Source organism: Hyperolius riggenbachi, chromosome 11 (assembly GCF_040937935.1).
Source record: "Hyperolius riggenbachi isolate aHypRig1 chromosome 11, aHypRig1.pri, whole genome shotgun sequence".
Taxonomy (NCBI): Eukaryota; Metazoa; Chordata; class Amphibia; order Anura; family Hyperoliidae; genus Hyperolius; species Hyperolius riggenbachi.
This window is the reverse complement of record NC_090656.1, coordinates 90,528,115-90,551,852: the sequence shown is the minus strand read 5'-3', so window position 1 is coordinate 90,551,852 and position 23,738 is coordinate 90,528,115. Positions and strand designations below refer to the sequence as shown.

General features: G+C 45.5%; 1 protein-coding gene across 1 annotated transcript in view; it reads left to right on the top strand.

Moving 5' to 3' along the window:
- The window catches only part of EIF3M (eukaryotic translation initiation factor 3 subunit M), a 56,531-nt gene that overhangs the window by 26,600 nt on the left and 6,193 nt on the right, over positions 1–23,738 (top strand). The window contains exons 7-9 of the mRNA XM_068260953.1: positions 233–332; positions 1,469–1,550; positions 21,544–21,687. Coding sequence (XP_068117054.1) covers positions 233–332; positions 1,469–1,550; positions 21,544–21,687 — 326 coding nt within the window. The remainder of the gene's footprint in view (positions 1–232; positions 333–1,468; positions 1,551–21,543; positions 21,688–23,738) is intronic.

Below are 23,738 nucleotides of genomic sequence, written 5' to 3'. Positions count from 1 at the left end.
GCCGGAAAAGGTTGGGAAACACTGGTCTAGGCCATGGTACTGTATTTGAATAGAGAACTCTAGTTTTCAGTGAGTTAATTGCCTTATTGATTAGTTAGGTTAATGATCCCTATAGCAGTAGTGCATGTAATCTAGGTTATGCAGCATGTAAAAATACAATGCTGTAAATACCAGGTTTGCAAGTTCATGAAGTCCTAACATTAATGCGGGATGTTTTCTTCTGTTTCTTTAGATGCATTGTGAGGGCACTGAAGGATCCCAAAGCCTTCTTGCTTGATCATCTCCTTGCATTAAAACCAGTGAAGTTTTTGGAGGGAGAACTTATTCATGATGTAAGTATTTTGCATGTTATCCATAACGGTCTAGTCAGCATATATATATACCGGTATGTGTGTGTTTCAGTAATACAGGTAGGGCATACTCCTATCCATTCATAGATGAGTAAAAAATGCTTAAAGCCCAGTATCATGTCTGGAAACTGCTTCTACTGATGGTAAACAAACCACAGCACGTGATCCCTGATTTGAAATGACTGTTTTATAAGTACTGTACCTCCCATACCTTGTTATGAAATGTCCATGGGTAATAAGAGGGGGTGGGGATGGGCAGATGATCTCAGCATATTAGTAAAACACAGTGGATTAGTTATGAATTATTTTCTAATGTAGTCAATTGAACTAACATGCTCCTATTTTAAAGTGAACCTAAAGCCAAGTAAAAAATAGATTAACTCACCTAGGGCTTCCCTCAGCCCCCTGCATTTTTTTTACTTGGCTTTAGGTTCACTTTAAAGGATCATTCTCATGAAAATCGTAAAATTTAACATACATGTAAACATATACAAATAAGATGTGCATTTATTGCAGAGAAAATGAGCCATAAATTACTTTTCTCCTGTGTTGCTGTCCCTTACAGTAGGTAGTAGAAATCTGACAGAACTGACTAGCCCATCTCCTCATAGGGGATTTTCAGGGTGTTATTGGTATTTTCAAAAGCACTTGATGTATTGCAGTTGCTCTGTCCAACTTCCAGAATAGTGTGCAGCAAACAGGGAAGCCGGCCAGCATCACTGCATACATCTTTTTCAGGGAATGTCTTTTATAAAGAAAAAGAGCCTTGCCGAGAATCCCCCATGAAGAGACCCTATTGTTAGTCAGATTTCTACTACCTACTGTAAGTGACAGCAACCTAGGAGAAAAGTAATGTATGGCTCATTTTACTCTGGCAGAAAAATACTACTTATGTGCATGCATTTACACGCATTTTACATTTTTTTTGGGGGGGGGAGGGGGGGGGGGGGGGTTCCATGGTTGTCCTTATTTAAAAGGGCTAAAATCAGCTATGCAAATGCTGTGTTTTAGAGACGAACCCTGGTGAAAGTTTCTGCCTACACAAGTACACTGTTAATTTCACTTCCTGCAGTCCATATGTGGAAAGCTAACCATGCATTTTCACCTGTGTCCTCTAGCTTCTCACAATATTTGTCAGTGCCAAGCTGTCTTCATACGTCAAATTTTACCAGAATAACAAGGACTTTATTGACTCGTTGGGTAAGTACGATGTTTTTTAGGATCATTGCTTAATTTCTAAAGTGATACAGCCTGATTGAGCGCAGTATGATTGTAGACCTGCTGAACTAAGAGACACTTTACATTTACACCAGTGACTGTGATTAATCCTGTATATAAAATCTAGTTCTAATCTAATGGTAACAGATACTTAGATGGCTTTTTCCTGTTATCTGGAGTCAGATCCAATCATGCAGAACCAATCTAGACTCAACCAGTCGGCAAACAGGAAATTCTCCACAAGTTTCACATTTATTTGCAGCGGTTATATAGCACATACAAATAAGCACGACGTTTCAGGCGTAGAGCCCTTTATCAATGAAGCACTTGATAAAGGGCTCTACGCCTGAAACGTCGTGCTTATTTGTATGTGCTATATAACCGCTGCAAATAAATGTGAAACTTGTGGAGAATTTCCTGTTTGCCGACTGGTTGAGTCTAGATTGGTTCTGCATGATTGGACTTGATACTTGAGGTTGGATGGACCCTCTTTCCGATCTGTGACTCCCAGCATAAGAGGTGTTTTGACCGAGGCCTGCAGGTTATGTACTTCAGTGATCTGGAGTCAGATACAATTTAACCTGCTTGGCGGGAATGGTTTCTTGTGCATTTTTTTCATGTAGCTAGCGCTAGGCCCCTCCCTGCGGCATCCCTCCCACCCCTCCGATCGCTGCCAGCGCAAAGACCCATCCGGAAATCCCGTTCTGAACGGGATTTCCTTCAGAGCTTCCCCCGTCGCCATGGTGACGATCGGAGTGACTGCGTCGACGTCGTAGGGAGTCCCGGTCCACCCCTCAGCGCTGCCTGGCACTGATTGGCCAGGCAGTGCACTGGGTCCCGGGGGGGGGGGGAGGGGGCCTGTGTCGCGGTGGATCGGCGGCGGCGGCGATTGGGTAGAACACGCAGCAAGCAAAATATTCAAATTGGCCCAGCGGGGCCTGAGCGGTGACCTCCAGCGTCCCTGGACGAGCTCAGCTCGTCCAGAACGTTAGGGAGGTTAATGCAGACCTAAACTCAGAACTTCCTCTCCGCTCTAAAAGATGCGCAACAGCATAATAATCTTTAAAGGGAACCTTAACTGAGAGTGATATGGATGTTTCCTGTTAAACAATACCAGTTGCCTGGCAGTCCAGCTGATCTCTGTGACTGCAATAGTGGCTGAATCACACCCTGAAACAAGCATGCAGCTAATCCAGTCTGACTTCAGTCAGAGCACCTGATCTGCATGCTTGTTCAGGGGGGCAGTGGCTAAAAGTATTAGAGACACAGGATCAGCAGGCGATTCAGGCAACTGGTATTATTTTAAAAGGAAAAATCCATATCCTTCTCAGTTTAGGTTCCCTTTAAAGAACCTGAGGTGTGAGACCTATGGAAGCTGCCATATTTATTTTCTTTTAACCCTCCTGGCGGTTTATGAAAATCCGCCAGGGGGCAGCAAAGCAGTTTAAAAAAAAAAAAAAAAAAAAAAAAAAAAAGCGGTGCCTTCCGGCGGCATAGCCCGAGCTCAGCTCGGGCTTACTGCCAGGAAGGTTAATCAATATCCGTTGCCTGGCAGTCCTGCTGGTCTTTCTGATCTGTGGGGTTTACATCACACACTCGAAACAATCATGCAGCTAATCTTGTCACACTTCAGTCAGAGCACCTGATCTGCATGCTTGTTCACGGTATTAGAGGCAGAGGATCAGCAGGACAGTCAGGCAATGTGCAGTATTTAAAAGGAAATAAACATGTCAGCCCCCATGTACCTCTCACCTTGCTATCCCTTTAAAGAAAAACATTTCTTTGTTACAGCTGATTCAAAACCTACTATAAATCTGCAGTCTGTCTACTTCTTGCTTTTAATGGAAGCAGACATTAACATCCTGTGCTTTCAAATGAGCTTATCTGTCATGGCAGTCAGATGACATGGAGAGAGATAAAATTACAACTTGAGATTAGTCACAGATGAGGGGGAATTAGACAGGCTGAACTCTCTAAATACATACAGGGTGCATGTCTCTGTTTTCCTTCTGTGCAAGAGTTCAGGTCAACTTTAATCCATGTACTCATGCTAACCGTGTACAGCAGCACCTGATCCCCTTGATAATTTAGTTAACTCAGCCCAAGGGCATGTTCTACTATTTACCCCGCCTACAACATCGTCTATGCGACTGGCCCACCTTTCCCCTGCTTAGAAACAGAATGTCACTAGCCTGCAGGCTAGCTATGCATCTGTACAGTCTCAGCCCCGAAATGTTGCCTGATGGATCAAAAGCAAATATAGCAGGAGTGAAGCTGCACTCCACGAGGCCAATAATAATGATAATAATGCATGCCACTACCGGGGCACAATAGAACAATCGGACTGTTAAGCTACATACACACGGGCTACAACTGTCGCCCGTGTGTATGGTGTGCGCGCCCCGAACCGTCACTACTCAGAGCTGTCGCCTGGCGACAGTTGCCACCGCAACTTCGCCGCAACTGTCGCTAGTCCCGTGTGTGTGTATGCGGACTAGGGAGGAACGTCGGCGACAGCTTCACTAATCCCTCTTCCGCCGTGTGTATGCGGACTAGCGACAGCAACCCATAGGCAATACACAGAGCTTCCGGCGGGGGGGAGGAACGTCGGCGGCAGCTTCACTAATCCCTTTTCCGCCGTGTGTATGCGGACAAGCGACAGCAACCCATAGGCAATACACAGAGCTTCCGGCAGGGGGGGGGGGGGAACGTCGGCGATAGCTTCACTAATCCCTCTTCCGCCGTGTGTATGCGGACTAGCGACAGCAACCCATAGGCAATACACAGAGCTTCCGGCGGGGGGGAGGAACGTCGGCGACGGCTTCACTGATCCCTCTTCGGCCGTGTGTATGCGGACTAGCGACAGCAACCCATAGGCAATACACGGAGCTTCCGGCGGGGGGGGGGGGGGGGGGGGAGGAACGTCGGCGACAGCTTCACTAATCCCTCTTCCGCCGTGTGTATGCGGACTAGCGACAGCAACCCATAGGCAATACACAGAGCTTCCGGCGGGGGGGAGGAACGTCGGCGACAGCTTCACTAATCCCTCTTCCGCCGTGTGTATGTGGACTAGCGACAGCAACCCATAGGCAATACACAGAGCTTCCGGCGGGGGGGGGGGGGAGGAACGTCGGCGATAGCTTCACTAATCCCTCTTCCGCCGTGTGTATGCGGACTAGCGACAGCAACCCATAGGCAATACACAGAGCTTCCGGCGGGGGGGGGGGGGGGGGGGGGGGGAGGAACGTCAGCGACAGCTTCACTAATCCCTCTTCCGCCGTGTGTATGCAGAGGGACCTGGCGACGAGCTGTCGCTGATCTGTCGCGCACACGCTCCCGTGTGCTAGCGACCAGCTACATTTATAGCTCGTGTGTACCCACCTTAAAGAGAATCTGTATTGTTAAAATCACACAAAAGTAAACATACCAGTGTGTTGGACATCTCCTATTCCCCTCTGTCACAATTTCGCCGCTCCCCGCCGCATTAAAAGTAGTCAAAAACAGTTTTAAAAAGTTTGTTTGTAAACAAACAAAATGGCCACCAAAACAGGAAGTAGGTTGATGTACAGTATGTCCACACATAGAAAATACATCCATACAAAATCAGGCTGTATACAGCCTTCCTTTTGAATCTCAAGAGATCATTTGTGTGTTTCTTTCCCCCTGCAGCTCACTGAAGAGTTACAAGCTGATTGTTTTTTCTTGCAGACAGCTCTGCCCAGTTGTCTGTAATTCTGCAGTATGTGACTCATCAGTATGTGAACAGAGGATTTATCCAGCTTGTAAAAGATAAGAGAGCAGAGAAAAGCTGGCTAATGTAAATAACACACACACAGGGGAGTGTGCATAGAGGGGGCATGCATAGCAGATCACACTGAAGAGTTAGCAGCCTTCCAGACACAGGACGACAAGTCCAACGGGAAAGATAAGCTGATTTATTACAGAGATGGTGATAGTAGAAAGTGCTGCAGTAAGCCAGAGCACATTATAATAGGTTTAGGAATTTGTAGGATGGTAGAAAACACAATATTTTTGTTAGAGTCCCTTTAAGTCCCACCATAGCAGTGACAAGTGTCCTCCTTATGCCTCTTTCACATAACAGTGTAAATGGTTTGTCTGTGAAATAGCTCTGTCCATTCCTATCACACTCAGCCTGCATGAGGCTTCTTCAGGAATGGTCAGAGATTACCACTGTAGTGTGAAAAGTGTCATCACTGTCTGTTACCTTGTTTAGGCAGCAGCTGAATGAGGAAATGGATCTCTAAGAACTGTAATCTTTACATTTCTTCATGTCATGGCTTTGTGGTTTTTATTACTTGCACAAGTGTGAAACCTTAAACAAAATGGCCCCCCTTTGTATCACCTTCCTTGATACTGTGACAAAATATAGCCCAGCTGATCACACCACAGTGAGATTGCTATAGCTCCATAAAACCACCTATTGAACTGACTAGCGTGCACCACTTGAAGAGAGATGTGTGTCCTATATATGCTAAAGGGGATCTTCTTGTATACTATACACTATTTCTCTGCCTAGCTATATACTGTATACTAAAAGAGGGAATCTGTTTATATGTACTAAAAGGGAGGGCTCTGCCTATATACAATAAAGGGGATCAATCACATGGGCGTGTGTGTGCGCGCATGCGTGAGCGCACAAAAAGGGTGATTGGGGGGGCACCAAAAATCTGGTTATGCTCAGGGCGTTGTGAAACCTAAGGCTGGCCCTGACTAAAAGTAACTGGTCAATACGACCCTCCCGTTATATAAACTTACATACCAATCACGTAACCAATTCAAGTAATTCAATAAAGTATGGCATAGATGGGTTAATTCTTTAGAAACCACAATTCCTGATCTTCCCGACATTAAAGTAGCTGTTCAAGATTTACAGTGAGTCTAACCATTTTGGATAAATGCTTATAAATATCTTGGAGAGTAAACTCCAACAGTAATTCTGATCCGTGTTATTGCTGTTAGAGTATATCCATATGCATGAGATGCATCTGACTTATGATTTTATACCAGTCATTACTATACAATTATTGTACTCACTCTTGCTGGATTTTGTTTTATTGTTATTTTTTGCTCGTCTGTTTATTTTTGTATTATCTTTCTGTTATAAAACGCAATAAAAATTCTCTTAAAGAGTAACTGTCAGGCTGCAAAAGCTAATTTAGACCTCTATTCTCCTGTGCTAACAGTTTAGAAGGAAGCCAAAAAGGCAATACTGAAGTTTAAAATCTCTTACTTTGATGTTTGCTGAATAGCAAGGCTAGTTATTCCCAAGCTCCTAAGGAGGCCGCATAACAGATACTGTAAAGCATTCTGGGGCTGCTTCTTCTCCCCACTGCACTTCCTTGGTCCTCCCCTTCATTTCCCTAGCCTGTCCTAAGGCTGCTTTCACAGTGAGAAGTTACAGGCTCATGTTACAGCAGCTTGTTACTCACAGCACATGTTCTTTTAGAGTATATTGCAGGAGTCCGCTATTGTTCCTAGCCACATGGCTAGCTAATATTCACCGCACAGTAGTGTTGTCCGGAACATGAACCATTAGGATCTTTGATCCTGATCTTTTTTGTGAGTCGAAGCAGGATAAGGGATGACATCACAATTGGCTTCATACAAGACAGACACACATGGAAACTGCCATGAGCTGTCAGGAGCATCATTCTCTGCAAATACTATATAAAAATTCTGTGAAATCCAAACGTGGACAGTGAAATTCATATGTAATGTAAGTACAGCCGATACGACTGATATTTTTTTTGGTTTTTTTTCCTCTGAGACCCTATACCTAACAGCACCTCTTTAACCACTTGCCGACCGCGCACTCATACCGCGCGTCGGCAAAGTGGCAGCTGCAGGACCAGCGACGCAGTATTGAGTCGCCAGCTGCAGGCTGATTAATCAGGAAGCAGCCGCTCGTGCGAGCGGCTGCTTCCTGTCAATTCACGGCGGGGGGGCTCCGTGAATAGCCTGCGGGCCGCCGATGGCGGCTCGCAGGCTAAATGTAAACACAAGCGGAAATAATCCGCTTTGTTTACATTGTATGGCGCTGCTGCGCAGCAGCGCCGTAAGGCAGATCGGCGATCCCCGGCCAATCAGCGGCCGGGTATCGCCGCCATGTGACAGGGGACGTCCTGTCACTGGCTGCACAGGACGGATAGCGTCCTGTGCAGCCCTGATCTCCGGGGGGGAGCAGGTAGGAGAGGGAGGGGGGGATTTCGCCGCGGAGGGGGGCTTTGAGGTGCCCCCCCCCCCCGCCAGCCACATGCAGGCAGGAGAGATCGGACCCCCCCAGCACATCATCCCCCTAGTGGGGAAAAAAGGGGGGTGATCTGATCTCTCTGCCTGCTACATGATCTGTGCTGGGGGCTGCAGAGCCCACCCAGCACAGATCACTCAACAAAGCGCTGGTCCTTAAGGGGGGGTAAAGGGTGGGTCCTCAAGTGGTTAACCACTTGAGGACCGTAGGCCCCCCTTAAAGACCAGACCCTTTTTTTCCATTCAGACCACTGCAGCTTTCACGGTTTATTGCTCACTCATACAACCTACCACCTAAATGAATTTTGGCTTCTTTTCTTGTCACTATTAAAGCTTTCCTTTGGTGCGATTTGATTGCTGCTGCGATTCTTACTTTTTATTATATTCATCAAAAAAGACATGAATTTTGTCAAATTTTTTTTTATTTTTTTTTTTTTACTTTCTGTGCTGACATTTTTCAAATAAAGTAAAATTTCTGTATACCGTATATACTCGCAAGCAAGCCGACCCGCATGTAAGCCGACCCCCCCCCACTTTTACCCCAAAAAACAGGAAAAAATGATTGACCCTCATGTAAGCCGGGGGTAGGAAACGCTGGCCGCGTGATCCCCCCCAGTATGTCCCAGTATAGCTAGTATAGTGCCCAGTATAGGTAGGTAGTGCTCAGTATAGCTAGTAAAATGCCCCAGTATAGCTAGTATAGTGCTCAGTATAGCTAGTATAGTGCTCAGTATAGCTAGTATAGTGCTCAGTATAGCTAGTATAGTGCTCAGTATAGCTAGTATAGTGCTCAGTATAGCTAGTATAGTGCTCAGTATAGCTAGTATAGTGCTCAGTATAGCTAGTATAGTGCTCAGTATAGCTAGTATAGTGCTCAGTATAGCTAGTATAGTGCTCAGTATAGCTAGTATAGTGCTCAGTATAGCTAGTATAGTGCTCAGTATAGCTAGTATAGTGCTCAGTATAGCTAGTATAGTGCTCAGTATAGCTAGTATAGTGCTCAGTATAGCTAGTATAGTGCTCAGTATAGCTAGTATAGTGCTCAGTATAGCTAGTATAGTGCTCAGTATAGCTAGTATAGTGCTCAGTATAGCTAGTATAGTGCTCAGTATAGCTAGTATAGTGCTCAGTATAGCTAGTAAAGTGCCCCAGTTTAGCTAGTATAGTGCTCAGTATAGGTAGGTAGTGCTCAGTATAGCTAGTAAAATGCCCCAGTATAGCTAGTATAGTGCTCAGTATAGCTAGTATAGTGCTCAGTATAGCTAGTATAGTGCTCAGTATAGCTAGTATAGTGCTCAGTATAGCTAGTATAGTGCTCAGTATAGCTAGTATAGTGCTCAGTATAGCTAGTATAGTGCTCAGTATAGCTAGTAAAGTGCCCCAGTTTAGCTAGTATAGTGCTCAGTATAGGTAGGTAGTGCTCAGTATAGCTAGTAAAATGCCCCAGTATAGCTAGTATAGTGCTCAGTATAGCTAGTATAGTGCTCAGTATAGCTAGTATAGTGCTCAGTATAGCTAGTATAGTGCTCAGTATAGTGCCCCATTATAGCTAGTATAGTGCCCCCAGTATAGCTTGTATAGTGCCCCAGTATAGCTTGTATAGTGCCCCAAATAGCTAGCATAGTGCCCCAGTATGGGCGGGTGGGTAGGTGCCGTCCCTCCCCGCTCCCCCCGCGGCCACCGCTGCTATTACCTTAGGCGGCGCCGCTTCCTCTATCCCCGTCCTCCTCCGGTAACTCATTCACAGCAGCGCGCCTCTCGCTGCTGTGATGACGAGGAAACCATAGAGAGCGGCTTCCTGTAGCGGCGATGCCGTTACTATGGGAACCGCTCTCTATGGTTTCCTGCGTCATCACAGCAGCGGGGGGCGCGCTGCTGTGAATGAGTTACCGGAGGAGGACGGGGATAGAGGAAGCGGCGCCGCCTAAGGTAATGGCAGCGGTGGCCGCGGGGGGAGCGGGGAGGGACAGCACCTATCCACCCACCCATGACTCGCAAGCAAGCCGACCCCCCCAACTTTTGGCCCACTTTTGGGGGGTCAAAAATTCGGCTTGCTTGTGAGTATATACGGTACATGCAGTACGAAAAATGTGGACAAACGTTTTTAATAAAAAAAAAAAACCCATTCAGCCTATATTGATTTGTTTGGGTAAAAGTTATAGCGTTTACAAACTATGGTGCAAAAAGTGAATTTTCACATTTTCCAGCATCTATGACTTTTCTGACCCCCTGTCATGTTTCATGAGGGGCTAGAATTCCAGGATAGTATAAGTACCCCCCAAATGACCCCTTTTTGGAAAGCAGACATCCCAAAGTATTTACTGAGAGGCATGGTGAGTTTTTTTTTGTCACAAGTTAGCAGAAAATGACACTTTGTGACAAAAAAGAAAAAAAAAATTTCTGCTAACTTGCGACAAAAAAAAATAAATGAAATCTGCCACGGACTCGCTATGCTCCTCTCTGAATACCTTGAAGTGTCTACTTTCCAAAGTGGGGTCATTTGTGGGGTGTGTTTACTGTCCTGGCATTTTGGGGGGTGCCTAATTGTAAACAATTGTAAAGCCTAAAGGTGCTCATTGGACTTTGGGCCCCTTAGCGCAGTTAGGCTGCAAAAAAAGTGCCACACATGTGGTATTGCCGTACTCAGGAGAAGTAGTATGTGTTTTGGGGTGTATTTTTACACATACAGATGCTGGGTGGGAGAAATCTCTGTAAATGACATTTTTTTTTTTTTTTTTTTTTTTTTACACACACATTGTCATTTACAGAGATTTCTCCCACCCAGCATCTGTATGTGTAAAAATACACCACAAAACGCATTATACTACTTCTCCTGAGTACGGCGGTACCACGTGTGGCACTTTTTTTTTACACCCTAAGTGCGCTAAGGGGCCCAAAGTCCAATGAGTACCTTTAGGATTTCACAGGTCATTTTGCGACATTTGGTTTCAAGACTACTCCTCACGGTTCAGGGCCCCTAAAATGCCAGGGCAGTATAGGAACCCCACAAGTGACCCCATTTTAAAAAGAAGACACCCCAAGGTATTCCGTTAGGTGTATGGCGAGTTCATAGAAGATTTTATTTTTTGTCACAAGTTAGTGAAAAATGACACTTTGTGAAAAAAAACAATAATCAATTTCCGCTAACTTTTGACAAAAAATAAAATCTTCTATGAACTAGTCATACACCTAACAGAATACCTTGGGGTGTCTTTTTTCTAAAATGGGGTCACTTGTGGGGTTCCTATACCGCCCTGGCATTTTACGGGCCCAAAACCGTGAGTAGTCTGGAAACCAAATGTCTCAAAATGACTGTTCAGGGGTATAAGCATCTGCAAATTTTGATGACAGGTGGTCTATGAGGGGGTGAATTTTGTGGAACCAGTCATCTAAAAGGCCACCCTGCTTATGACAGGTTGTATTGGGCCTGATCTGATGGATAGGAGTGCTAGGGGGGTGACAGGAGGTGATTGATGGGTGTCTCAGGGGGTGGTTAGAGGGGAAAATAGATGCAATCAATGCACTGGGGAGGTGATCAGAAGGGGGTCTGAGGGGGATCTGAGGGTTTGGTCTGATGGGTAGGTGTGCTAGGGGGTGACAGGTGGTGACAGGAGGTGATTTTATGGGTGTCTCAAGGTGTGATTAGAGGGGGGAATAGATGCAAGCAATGCACTGGCGAGGTGATCAGGGCTGGGGTCTGAGGGCGTTCTGAGGGTGTGGGCGGGTGATTGAGTGCCCTAGGGGCAGATAGGGGTCTAATCTGATGGGTAGCAGTGACAGGGGGTGATTGATGGGTAATTAGTGGGTGTTTAGGGTAGAGAACAGATGTAAACAATGCACTTGGGAGGTGACGTCGGATCTGCGGGCGATCTATTGGTGTGGGTGGGTGATCAGATTGCCCGCAAGGGGCAGGTTAGGGGCTGATTGATGGGTGGCAGTGACAGGGGGTGATTGACAGGTGATCAGTGGGTTATTACAGGTGGGATAGAGGCATACAGTACACAGGGGGGGGGGGGGTCTGTGGAGAATCTGAGGGGTGGGGGTGATCAGGAGGGAGCAGGGGGCAGTTTAGGGCATAAAAAAAAGAATAGTGTTTACAGATAGTGACAGGGAGTAATTGATGGGTGATTGGGTGCAAACAGTGTTCTGGGGGGTGGGCAGGGGGAGGGGGGGGTCTGAAGGCTGGTGTGGGAGATCAGGGGGGCTGTGGGTAAAAAAAAAAAAAAAAAGTGTGGTGTATACTTACTACTGCTTCCTCCTCGCTGGTGGTCTCTGGAACAATGAGACCACGAGGCGAGGAGGAAGCGTGTATAAAGCACTTTGTTTACCTAGAAAAATGCTTTTATACACTTAATTTAACTCGATTGCGGATTTCCTCTGCCCGCCGGCGCTGCTAATTGGCCGGGGACTGGAGTCTAAGTCCCCGGCCATCGATCCCCAGCGGAAGATCGCGTCACGGATGACGTGATCGCTCCACCCATGCCCGTACAAGGACCGCCGCCTCTGTGCATGCGGCAGTCCTTGCGGGATCCACTTTGCGGCCGCCCCTGTGCAATGGGCGGTCGTTAAGTGGTTTAAAAAAAAAAAAAAAAAGTTCAAGTCCACTCTAATCTTAAATCACGTGTTTATCTACAGCTTTAGCCCTTGTGTTGGCTACTGCTAATGATGCTAATGCTGCCTTCACACGTCCTTCTAATTTTTGTCTTGAATTGAATTTTTTCCTTGCTGTTACACACTCTGTATCTGCAAAAAGTAACCTCCTCCAGCAATCTCTATCAGAAAATAACATGATGACACGGTAGTTGTATAAAAATCCCTGCTAAGGAGTAGATTTGGGCAGACCTCTGAGGGTGGGATGGTGCACTCTCGTACACTTCATATAGCGTGGTGGGAAATTAAATAAAATGTCAGCAGACAGTAAGGCAAAAGCGGGTGGCGCTCCAACGCTGTTGGCCCAATGTGCCTGCTGTTAATTTGTTTCATAGCATGCAGCATCTGTGTGATGGAATGTTAATGTCAGCAGCTCTTTTATTTACACACCAAGGGAAAAGGGAGTAGTCATTAACACTGTGACACTCCCCCATTCATGTGTAATTGACTGTTTCAAAGGAGCACAGGTCCATAAGCTATTGCATGCATTACAATTACATTTCCCATATCAATTTTTTTCTATTTTTTTTTTTCCCCACTTCTTTGGCCAGGGGTCAGATACAATGCCAGCCATGTTAAATGATGCATTGCAGAAATGATGCACTGACGTCCTGACAGCTACTATGGGCAGGAATTGTCGGGAGAAAGGATCTTGCTTCCTCTTATCAGATTCCAAAGCGGAATTTAAGCAGATCTCCAGTTTCCTACAGTAATGATTATTTATAGAACTATGGGACATGTCTGCCTACACCATGGGCAAGGAATGCCATTGGTGGTCTGAACTAGTGTATGAAAAGGATTTGGGATAGCCTTGCTATAGGCACACAGCTTGTAGCATCTTAGGCCTTGGCACAGTCAGACTTACTGCAGGTCTGACAGGAGAAAAGTTGGTTGGGATTGTGAGATAGTTCTTAAAGGACTACTGTAGGGGGAAAGAGTTGAACTTGCCTGGGGCTTCTAATGGTCTCCCGCAGACGTCCTGTGCTTGCGCAGCCACTCACTGATGCTCCAGTCCCGCCTCTGGAATTTTTTACTTTAAAGTCGGAAAATCACTGCGCCTGCACTGCCGCACCCTCGCTCCCGCTGATGTCGGCAGGAGTGTATTGCGCATGCCTAGTACAGTCAGCTGGAGCGAGGACATGGCCGTGCAGGCGCAGTGGTTTTCCATCTTTAAAGTCGGAAATTCCAGAGGTGAACAGGAGGCGGGACTGGAGCATCAGTGAGTGACTGCGCAGGCACAAGACATCTGCAGGAAACCTTTAGAAGCCCCAGGTAAGTTCAACTTTTTTCTTTTTTCCCCCCACCCCCACATTAGTCCTTTTAAGCTGCCTCTCCTGTTCAGTGTGGTAACTTACGGCACTACTTTATTCTGCCAGTATCTTACTAGCTTACTCACTTCTCTAGCAAACTATAGATATAGCATTTTACTTTTTTTTTTTTGGTTTTTTTTTTTTTGTTAACACTAACTAGCTGCAGCCATGCCATGCACTGCACACTATTCTGTGGACTCCAAATCTCAAGGGGTTTATATCCATAGGGTCCTTTTTACACTGTGCAGGTTGTGTTGATACAATTGCAGCACTGCTGAAAAGTTACACTGCACATTAAAGGGATACTGTAGGGGGCCGGGGGAAAATGAGCTGAACTTACCCCGGGCTTCTAATGGTTCCCCGCAGACATCCTGTGTTTGTGCAGCCACTCACCGATGCTCCGGCCCCACCTCCAGTTCACTTCTGGAATTTCTGACTTTAAAGTCAGAAAACCACTGCGCCTGCACGCCCGTGTCCTCGCTCCTGCTGATGTCACCAGAAGTGTACTGCGCAGACACAGACCATACTGGGCCTGCGCTGTGCGCTCTTGACATCAGCGGGATCAAGGACAAGGCAACGCAGGCACAGTGGTTTTCAGACTTTAAAGTCTGAAATTCCAGAAGTGAACCGGAGGCGGGGCCGGAGCATCGGTGAGTGGCTGCGCCAACACAGGATGTCTGCGGGGGACCGTTAGAAGCCCCGGGTAAGTTCAACTCCTTTTCCCCTGACCCCCCTACAGTATCCCTTTAAGTGTATGATGTGACTATATAGTGAAGCATACAGTACACTAAAAGTATACTTTACTGCCACTGTAAACACACGGTACCGGAGTAACCCGCTACACTGCTCTCTGAGTGAACGCCCTATAAGAATATCATGGAGTTGTTAATTTTGTCCATTGCTTTAGTGTGAAAGGGGCCTTAGACCTTGGTATGGTGCTCGAGTGTTCTCCCCAGGTTGGGAAACACCTAGCTATCATCGGCCCACCTCCTCATCTTTCTCCTATGCTTTAAGCAGAGAAGCGCTGGCCCTGCATTTCACCATTGCGCCCCACCCTGCTACTTTTTCATGACACCCGGCTGGAGAAAATTTTCTGGGGAGAAAACACTGGGCTCATGAAGTATTAATAGTTTCATGCCTTGCTCTTGGTGTGATCTGTGTTGGTTGGCCAGTTGTATGGAGTTGCCTCAATTTGTATAAAAATCTGACGGATCATGGATAGAAAACCCAGAGCCTTGTTCACTCCTTATCCCCCTGATTAACCTGACTCTAGTGTCCAAATCAAATGAATGGCTAATCCTAGACTAGTCCTAGAGGCTCTCCTGCTTAGGACTCGCGCAAGTTATTCATTTTGGGTGACTTTCTTCAACAAAATAATGAGCAAGTATGGTTTGGACTTGCTTATGGAATTTGGTTCTCAAACATATCACATTTAGGTAATGTTTATGCTGAAGTGTTGAATTTTTAACCACTTTATCCACAAGTCAGTAGATATATGTCCTCTGTGACTTCATCTAAGCCACAAGTCAGTAGATCTACTGACTTGTACAGAAGCAGTGCTGTGCAGGATTGGGCTTGCTCCTGTGCACATTTCTGGCACTATCTGATGCAGCACTAATTGGTGAATGGGAATATGTTTCCTGAGCTAATGAGATTGATTTTTACTATTAAAAATACTTTTATTTTCTCATTTCACAGTGAAAAATACTCTATCATTATTTCAGAATCAAATATCTTCACCATAAATTGTGACCGGAACATAATCTAAGTTTTGTGATAAGCAGTAAGAATAGCCAAACAAAATTTGTGGTTTTTTTATCTACAGTAGCACTTTTTATTTTTAAACTGGAATTGGTAGAACTGAGATGTTTTTTTTCTATTTTTGTTTTTGTTTTCCCATTAAAATTCATAGAAAACAAAATTGTTTGCGGGGAAAAATGGCATACATTGAAAGCCTAGTTTGTCTTGAAAAAAACAATATATATTTCATTTCTGTGTCCTAAGTAGGGATAAACTTATTTCTGATTAAATAAGGACATAGCTAAACTGTCAAAACTGCTCTGGTCAATAAGTGGGGAAAAAAGGTCTGGATGCGAAGTGGTTAATATACTTTTGTTTTTTATACAGGATTATTTTATTTTTACATAAATTGCATATTTACTGAAATATTTGCTTTAATGTTGTGCATGTGACAGCTGTGGATACACATACATGTGAAAGCCGTCTTGTGCTTCTGCAGAGGGAGAGATGTACTGGGAAGTTTTCTTTAGAAGACATCTAATTTGATTTGTTTTACTTCTGCAACAAGAATGTGCTGATTCCTTGATTACTAATTGGACCTGAGCAGCATGATTTGTCATCCGCATCGCCCTCACTACTACAGCTATTAAAGCACTCTGCTTACCCGGGCTCTTTATCCACCCTGCCTTAGTTAATTACACTGATTACTGCTAATTGACTTTTTAATATATTTGTATTTTGTACACTGTTAACCATAGAAGCACCCTCTGCCGCTCTGAGTTATAACCTTGTTTTTATTAGTCGTCTGCATTCTTGTTGCAGTTACTGGTAATTAGCATTAACAATTAGTAAAATGTCATGTAATGGTATAAATAACAAGGCATTTCAGTATGTAGAAATGATTTCCTTATTAGACAAATGATTTCACATTTATTGAGCCAGAAGTAGCCTTAGTACCAGAAGATGATTCAGACATTCCATGGTAAAATGTAGACCATCCTCATATAAAACATAAAAAAAAAGTGCATATAAAGAGTTTATGAAAGGAAAAACCTCTCTGCAGAGTTATCAGTACATTGTGGGCTCATTAATAAAAATAACAGCCTTAATCTAGTAAACAGCCATGTAATTCAGATTTTGAGACGTTTATCAAAAAGTATACTAAAACTTGTGGTAATGTCTCATTAAACTCCACATGTAAATAATAGAATACCCAAGCAGCTTGGGGTGACCCAAAACCACTAGGAAACTATAGGGGACCAAAAAGCCTTCCTACTGAAAAAACAAAAAAAAACAAAGCAAAGCTTAGTGTAGTTTGGCTTCTTAACCACTTCGCATCCAGACTTTGTTTCCACCTTAGACCAGAGCAGTTTTGACATTTTGGCGATGACTCTAACCTTTTCCGGACCGCCTGCATTAGATTGTACGCCGCACTTGAGGGCTGTTCTAGCCTGATGCGTCGTAGAATCTACGCCGGCACACCGTTTCCGCTCCCGGAGGGGGAGATTAAGCTGTCATGACAGCTGTCTTCTCCCCCGAGTGATCAGCAGCCATCGCGTATGGCTGCTGATCACGTGATCATTACGATCGCCGGCAGATCGTAGTGGTCACTTTGGCGGCGGCAGGGGGGAAAAGAATAGGTTCCACTTCACCTCCCTGCTGTTCCAGCAACGATCGGCGCCCCCATCTGCTCTGGCCGGCATCTCTGCTCCTTCTGACGTCAACGCCAGGTCCCGGCTTGATGATGTCATCAAGTCGCGACCCGGAACTGATCGGCATTAGGAGAGGAGATGCCGGCCGGAGAAGAGGGGGCTACTACGGCTTATCGGCTCATCGCTGGAGCCTGGAAGAAAGTGATGGTTGCTGGCACCTGCCTGGACACCTGCCACCATGGGGGTCACTGCCCAGCCAGCCATAGAGGGGATCCAGCCGCCTGACCCCTCCCCAAACGCGCGCACCCCACCACGCAAAATGTCTGGTCCTTAAAGTGAACCTCCGGACTAAAAATTGACTCGGCAGCACTGAAAAGGCTTGGTGCTTCTTTAACAGTTTCACGGCATCACAACTTTGTTTTTCTTATACAAGCCTCATTTTTAGCTGCACAGAAGAAAACTGCCTGGGCTTTTTTCCCCTGATGCTGTGCAAAGCATGATGTGATTTCTGATTTTGTAGTTCTCATTCTGCTGTTTTGGTGGAATTTTTTTTTTTTTTTTTTTACATTTTGAATGTGACATTTGAAGCCTAGCGTGTTCAGCTGGGAGGGGTAATCAGGACACAGGACAGTTGGAAGTGTCTCCTGCTCCTTGTCACCTGCTTTCAACCAAATGGATGGCTGCCCCATGACAAAGATGGCAGCCCCCATGAATCACAAACATTTGCCTGTTCTTTTAAAACAGGGCCGGTAAGAGATTATATTACCTATCTATTCTAATTAACATAACTAATGTAACTTGATGACAGTATGTTTGTTTAGGCTGAAGTTCCCCTTTAAGGGGGGGGGGGTGTTAAGCGGCTGGTCCCGACATGGTTAATCCGCAATAACTTTAACCCTACTTATGATGCCTAAATTAAATATTTCTCTTCCACCCCCCCCCCCCCCCCCCCCATGACAAAGATGGTGCCAGGAACCTTCACATACAGAATAAAGCTCCCAGTCATATGAAAAGATAATCAGCATGAGTTCTTGCTTTTCCCCATATCGGCTTCAGCTCCCAATGTCCATTCATTAAAAAGGAACTGAACCAAAAAAAGTCATTAAATTGAACCTCCTTATCCCTTTGAAATTAATGATTAGACACAAAACACTTGTGAAGGGCAATATAAAAGTAGATTCTATTTGTGCAATACAACTATGAATAAAAGAGAATGGCAGGCTCCATCTTGCAACTCTCTCCCTCCATTTTGCAGCTCTCACTCCATGGGAGGTGCAGAGTCTGATTCTGTGGGCGGTGTTACAGTTGGAGTTAGACATGCCCATTCACACCCACAGAATGAGATTTGCAGCCCAGTGTCATGAGGTCATTATCAGTCACCCTGTTACAGGAAAGTGACAGCTGTGGCTTCTGCTGCTGCCCTGCACTGTACTGGCACACGCCTTGATAAGGTATTATTTTTTCTCTATGCCTCCTGCAGTGCGAGATCATTTGCTTGTCATCCTGTAGCTCTCACCATTCGTTTTGTGCCAGATCCCGTATCATGTCCTGTCTTCCCTTTCATATCCTGTCTGGCAGAGGTAGGGGGGTAACACTGCAGAGTGAATCCGCTCTTATGTCAAACACCCCTGCCCCCCCCCTTCTCCTCCTTGTAGGTGTTACGCAGGCGGAATCCCCTCTTACATCATCCAGCCGCCCTTGTCCTCCCCTGTAGGTAGCTTGACAGAGGGAATCCCCCTCTTATTATCCCAGCTCTCATACACACTAAGTAAGAGAGGTTTGGCACTTCACAGTGTAAAAAAGACTGAACTGGTTTTTCCCCCAAAAAATTCGACAGTGATTTGAAAAGCGCTTGGCTAATGTTACCCTATGACTGTGTTCTCACAGCAGCGTTATTATTTTATTCAAAAACGCAAACGCACTGCATGTAGCATTTTTTGGAGCGATTCATTCAAAAATCGCTCTAAAAATCGCACTCACAAATTGCTAGCGATTTGCTATTGTGATTTTTGGCGTGCACTAATCCAGAAAGAAGAGCTATAGAGCGAAATTGAGAATAGCCTGAGATGGAGCAGAGAGCTTATCTGTATTGCAGTCCCACATTACACAGAGGCTACTTGCCTGTAAAGTGACTCCTATCCCTGCTAGTCTCTCACACAAGTCAGAAAGCAGCCCTCCTGGAGTCTAGGGACTGTCAAAAACGTTTCAAATGTTTCTTATCTAAACATGCAGTCATAACAATGGGGAGAGACCGGTCAGATTTTTGCCCACGGACCCTCCATGCACAGCTCTGCATCATGCTGCCCTCTAATTGCACTTTTATCAGCTAGCCCAGTGTTTCCCATTGCCTTACAACAAAGTTAAGTTTCTCCAGTCCCTCGGGCCCATTCACACTTGTGCGTTTTCAGAGCGATTTCAGCTTTGCTGAAAATCGCTAGCGTGTTGAAAAATGTGTGCACAATGAAAGTGTATGGAAGTGTTCTCATCTATGTGTTTAGCGATTTGCTGAAACGCAAACGCGTTGCATGCAGCGTTTTCTGAGCGATTCTGGAGCGATTAGCATTTCAATAAAAGTATTTGAATTGAACTAGAAATCGCAAAACGCTAATCGCTGGAAAAACGCTCTCTATACAGTGAAAAATCGCTAGGAAAAAACGTTTAGCGATTTCTAGTGTGAATGGGCCCTCAGGCTCTGTCAGGATTCTCTGCTTCACAGGCACCTCCTGATGACTCAGTGTCAACAAACAAAGCTGCAGGGGATTTGCATAAGCAGGGGAAAGTCTCCCATTGATCTCTGCAAGCCTGAGCAGTTACCATGTGACTTGTCATGGCAGACTAAGTCACAGGGGGTGTGGCTTATTAATTGTATATTATAGTTTATTCACATATTTTTGTACATATATTCTACTGTTTTTGCCTACAATTTTTAACATTGATTGCAATGCTCTGTTTTCGTATTCTGAGTTCAGTTCCTCTTTAAGGCTTTTAACGCATGGCAAGCTGAAATTTCCAACCAGTGAGGTAAATTGCAGATTTGTGGCATCAATACCTCAGCGTATGTCAGTAAATGTCAATTCACAAAGATTAGAGCAGGGGTCCCCAAACGTTTTGGGTTGAGGGCCGGGTCAACATACTTCAGACTGCTGGGGGGCCGGAACATACATAAACTGATGTAGAAGTCTTTGCAGCCCAGAGAGTGAAGTATACCCAGATGACAACCTGCAGTGGACAACAGTGTCACCTGAAGTGGAATTTGATTGGAAACCAGCGAATTACTACTTTCTGGCTTCCATGTGGATGGGTGGTGCCAGCACTGCTATTCTAAATGTGGACCAACAATATTTAAAGATGTATCTGACTGCATCTATAAATACAATTTGTGTGAGGGGGACTGGTAAAAAAGCCTCGGGGCCACATTCGGCCCGTGGCCTTAGTTTGAGGACCACTGGATTAGAGCATGTGGTATCTGTATCAGAGCAGAGATCTACTCCACAGTTGTGTTATGGTTTACTGCACAGGACTTTGTAATTAGAAGCCATGTTTTTTTGGTAAATTACCAAACTTCTACCGCACCTATGAAAATCTTTATGAATTTGGGGGAGAAAAGTCTAAAGTACCAATGTGATATCTTGCCAACCTTTTTTTTTTTTTTTTTTTTATCGAACAGCTTTGTCAATTGAAACCATTGAGGCTGAAGGCAACACACCCGCCCAACTCATGTTTTAACCACCCTGGCGTTCTGATTAAATCGCCAGGGTGGCTGCGGGAGGGTTTTTTTTAAATAAAAAAAAAACTATTTCATGCAGCCAACTGAAAGTTGGCTGCATGAAAGCCCACTAGAGGGCGCTCCGGAGGCGATCTTCCGATCGCCTCCGGCGCCCAGAATAAACAAGGAAGGCCGCAATGAGCGGCCTTCCTTGTTTCGCTTATATCGTCGCCATAGCGACGAGCGGAGTGACGTCATCGACGTCAGCCGACGTCCTGACGTCAGCCGCCTCCGATCCAGCCCTTAGCGCTGGCCGGAACTTTTTGTTCCGGCTACGCTGGGCTCAGGCGGCTAGGGGGGCCCTCTTTCGCCGCTGCTCGCGGCGAATCGCCGCAGAGCGGCGGCGATCAGGCAGCACACGCGGCTGGCAAAGTGCCGGCTGCGTGTGCTGCTTTTTATTTCGTTAAAATCGGCCCAGCAGGGCCTGAGCGGCAGCCGCTGGCGGTGTTGGACGAGCTGAGCTCGTCCAGACCGCTCAGCTGGTTAAACAACCATGGTTAATCAGTGTGACTGTTCTTAGTTTAATTTCTTTCCCTTATTTAAATTGCATGTACATATTGAATATTCAAGACATAATCCCTGTCTTTAAGGTCTGTCGCATGAGCAGAACATGGAAAAGATGCGTCTTCTGACATTCATGGGAATGGCTGTGGACAACAAGGAGATCTCCTTTGATACCATGCAGCAGGAGCTGCAGATCGGAGCTGATGATGTGGAAGCCTTTGTCATTGATGGTTGGTTGTCTTCCTTGTTACACATATTTGCAGGCTTCACACAGAGCTCATGAAACAGCTCAACATGTAATGTAAGAGTAAAGAGAGGCGCCAAAAGTATAAAAATGGACTAAAAATGTTACAACATGGAAGTGGTGGTGGACTCTCACCCACTCTAAAGGACTCGACAGAACAAGCGTGCTACAGTATAACACAAGGTTTATTAATACACTGAAGTGAGAGGGATATGGACGCTGCCATGTTTATTTCCTTTTAAGCAATACCAGTTGATTGGCTAGCTGCAGACCCTGAACAAGCATACAGCATATCAGGTGTTGCTGACATCATGGTCCGATCTGACAAGATTAGCTGCATGCTTGTTTCTGGTGTTATTCAGACACTACAGTTGCTGGATGGTGTAATGGTTAAGGGCTCTGCCTTTGACACAGGAGACCAGGGTTCGAATCTCAGCTCTGCTTGTTCAGTAGGAGACCTTAGGCAAGTTTCCCTAGCACTGCTACTGCCTATAGAGTGCGCAGCTCTGGCGCTTTGAGTCCGCCAGGAGAAAAGCGCGATATAAATGTTATTTGTCTACTGAAGCCCAATAGATCAGCAGGGCTGCTAGGCAACTGGTATTGTTTTAAAGGGAAGTAAATATGGCAGCCCCCCCCCCCCCCCCCCCCACACATTTCTTCTCACTTCAGTTGTCCTTTTAATCATGGTCTGCAACCCTGGGTGTCCACATAATGCTTTAGGCATTGCCTTGATACATAGTGGCACCTTGGAGGCCGGATTTACTTACTAGTTTCTGAAATGGTCTGCTATTAGGTGATAATGGCTTGCAATCCTCATCTTAGTCGTAGTAAAATGCAGTGAGGGTTGTTGAAGAATTTGTGAATTGGTCATAGCACACAGGTTTTTTTTTTTTTCTTTAAGCGCACTTTTTTTTTTCTCTGAAATGTAGTACAGCCTGGTTCCATTATTAACCACTTAAGGACCACAGGCTTATACCCCCTAGTGATCAGGCTGTTTTTTACGATTTGGCACACTACAGCTTTAACAGTGTGCTGCACGGCCATACAACTTCACACAAATCTTCCCCCCCCCCCCCCCCTTCTGCCCACCAACAGAGATTTCTGTTGCACCACTCTAATCACTGCTTTTTATTTATTTTAATAAATCAAACTTATAGGCATCAGCCACTGAGGGGATCGTGTGCTGAGCCGCTCCAGGGGACAGCCAAGTGACTGGTCTGTCCCCAGTACGGTGCTGTTACATTGCAGCACTGTACAACGAAAACAAATGGCTGTTTGCTTTTGTTTGTCTGCCAGCAACATTCGCGGCTGGCAGACTGTTGACGGAGTTCTGCTCCGTCACTCAACTGGGGAAGCGCGCATGATCTCCGCTAATCTCCTCCCCTAGGACTTGACGCCAGTTAGCATTGGGCAGTCCTGAGGGAGACACCTTGCGGCCGCCAATTGGCGTTAGCTGGTCGTAAGGTAGATCAGCCCATCTTCCAAAATGTGGCTACGGGTAGAAAAGGTGATGTCTTATGGCCTGTTTCCACTGCACGCAAATTCTGGATGCAGAAAAACTGATTCCAATGAATATAACGTAGGACAGACCAGAGGCGCCAAAAGTATAAAATCAGTTATTAAAAGGTTAAAAAATGCTCAGGAGGCAGTGGTGGACTTGCCTCCTGCAAGCAGACTCGAAAGACTCTTATTCAAAAAATACAATGTTTATTGGTATACGCCAGGGGGTTCGCAACATGTTTCACAGGTGTGACCCAGACCATTTGCTGTTGTGTGCTCCAATAATTTATTGCCTGAGGAAGCAGGAATAAGCCTGTGAAACATGTTGCGAACCCCCTTGAGTGTACCAATAAACATTGTATTTTTTGAATAAGACAGTCTTTCGAGTCTGCTTGCAGGAGGTAAGTCCACCACTGCCTCCTGAGCATTTTTTAACCTTTTAATAACTGATTTTATACTTTTGGCGCCTCTGGTCTGTCGTACGTTATATCTATATCCACCCCTGGTTGAGGGGGATGCCCCCCCCCCCTTTTTTTT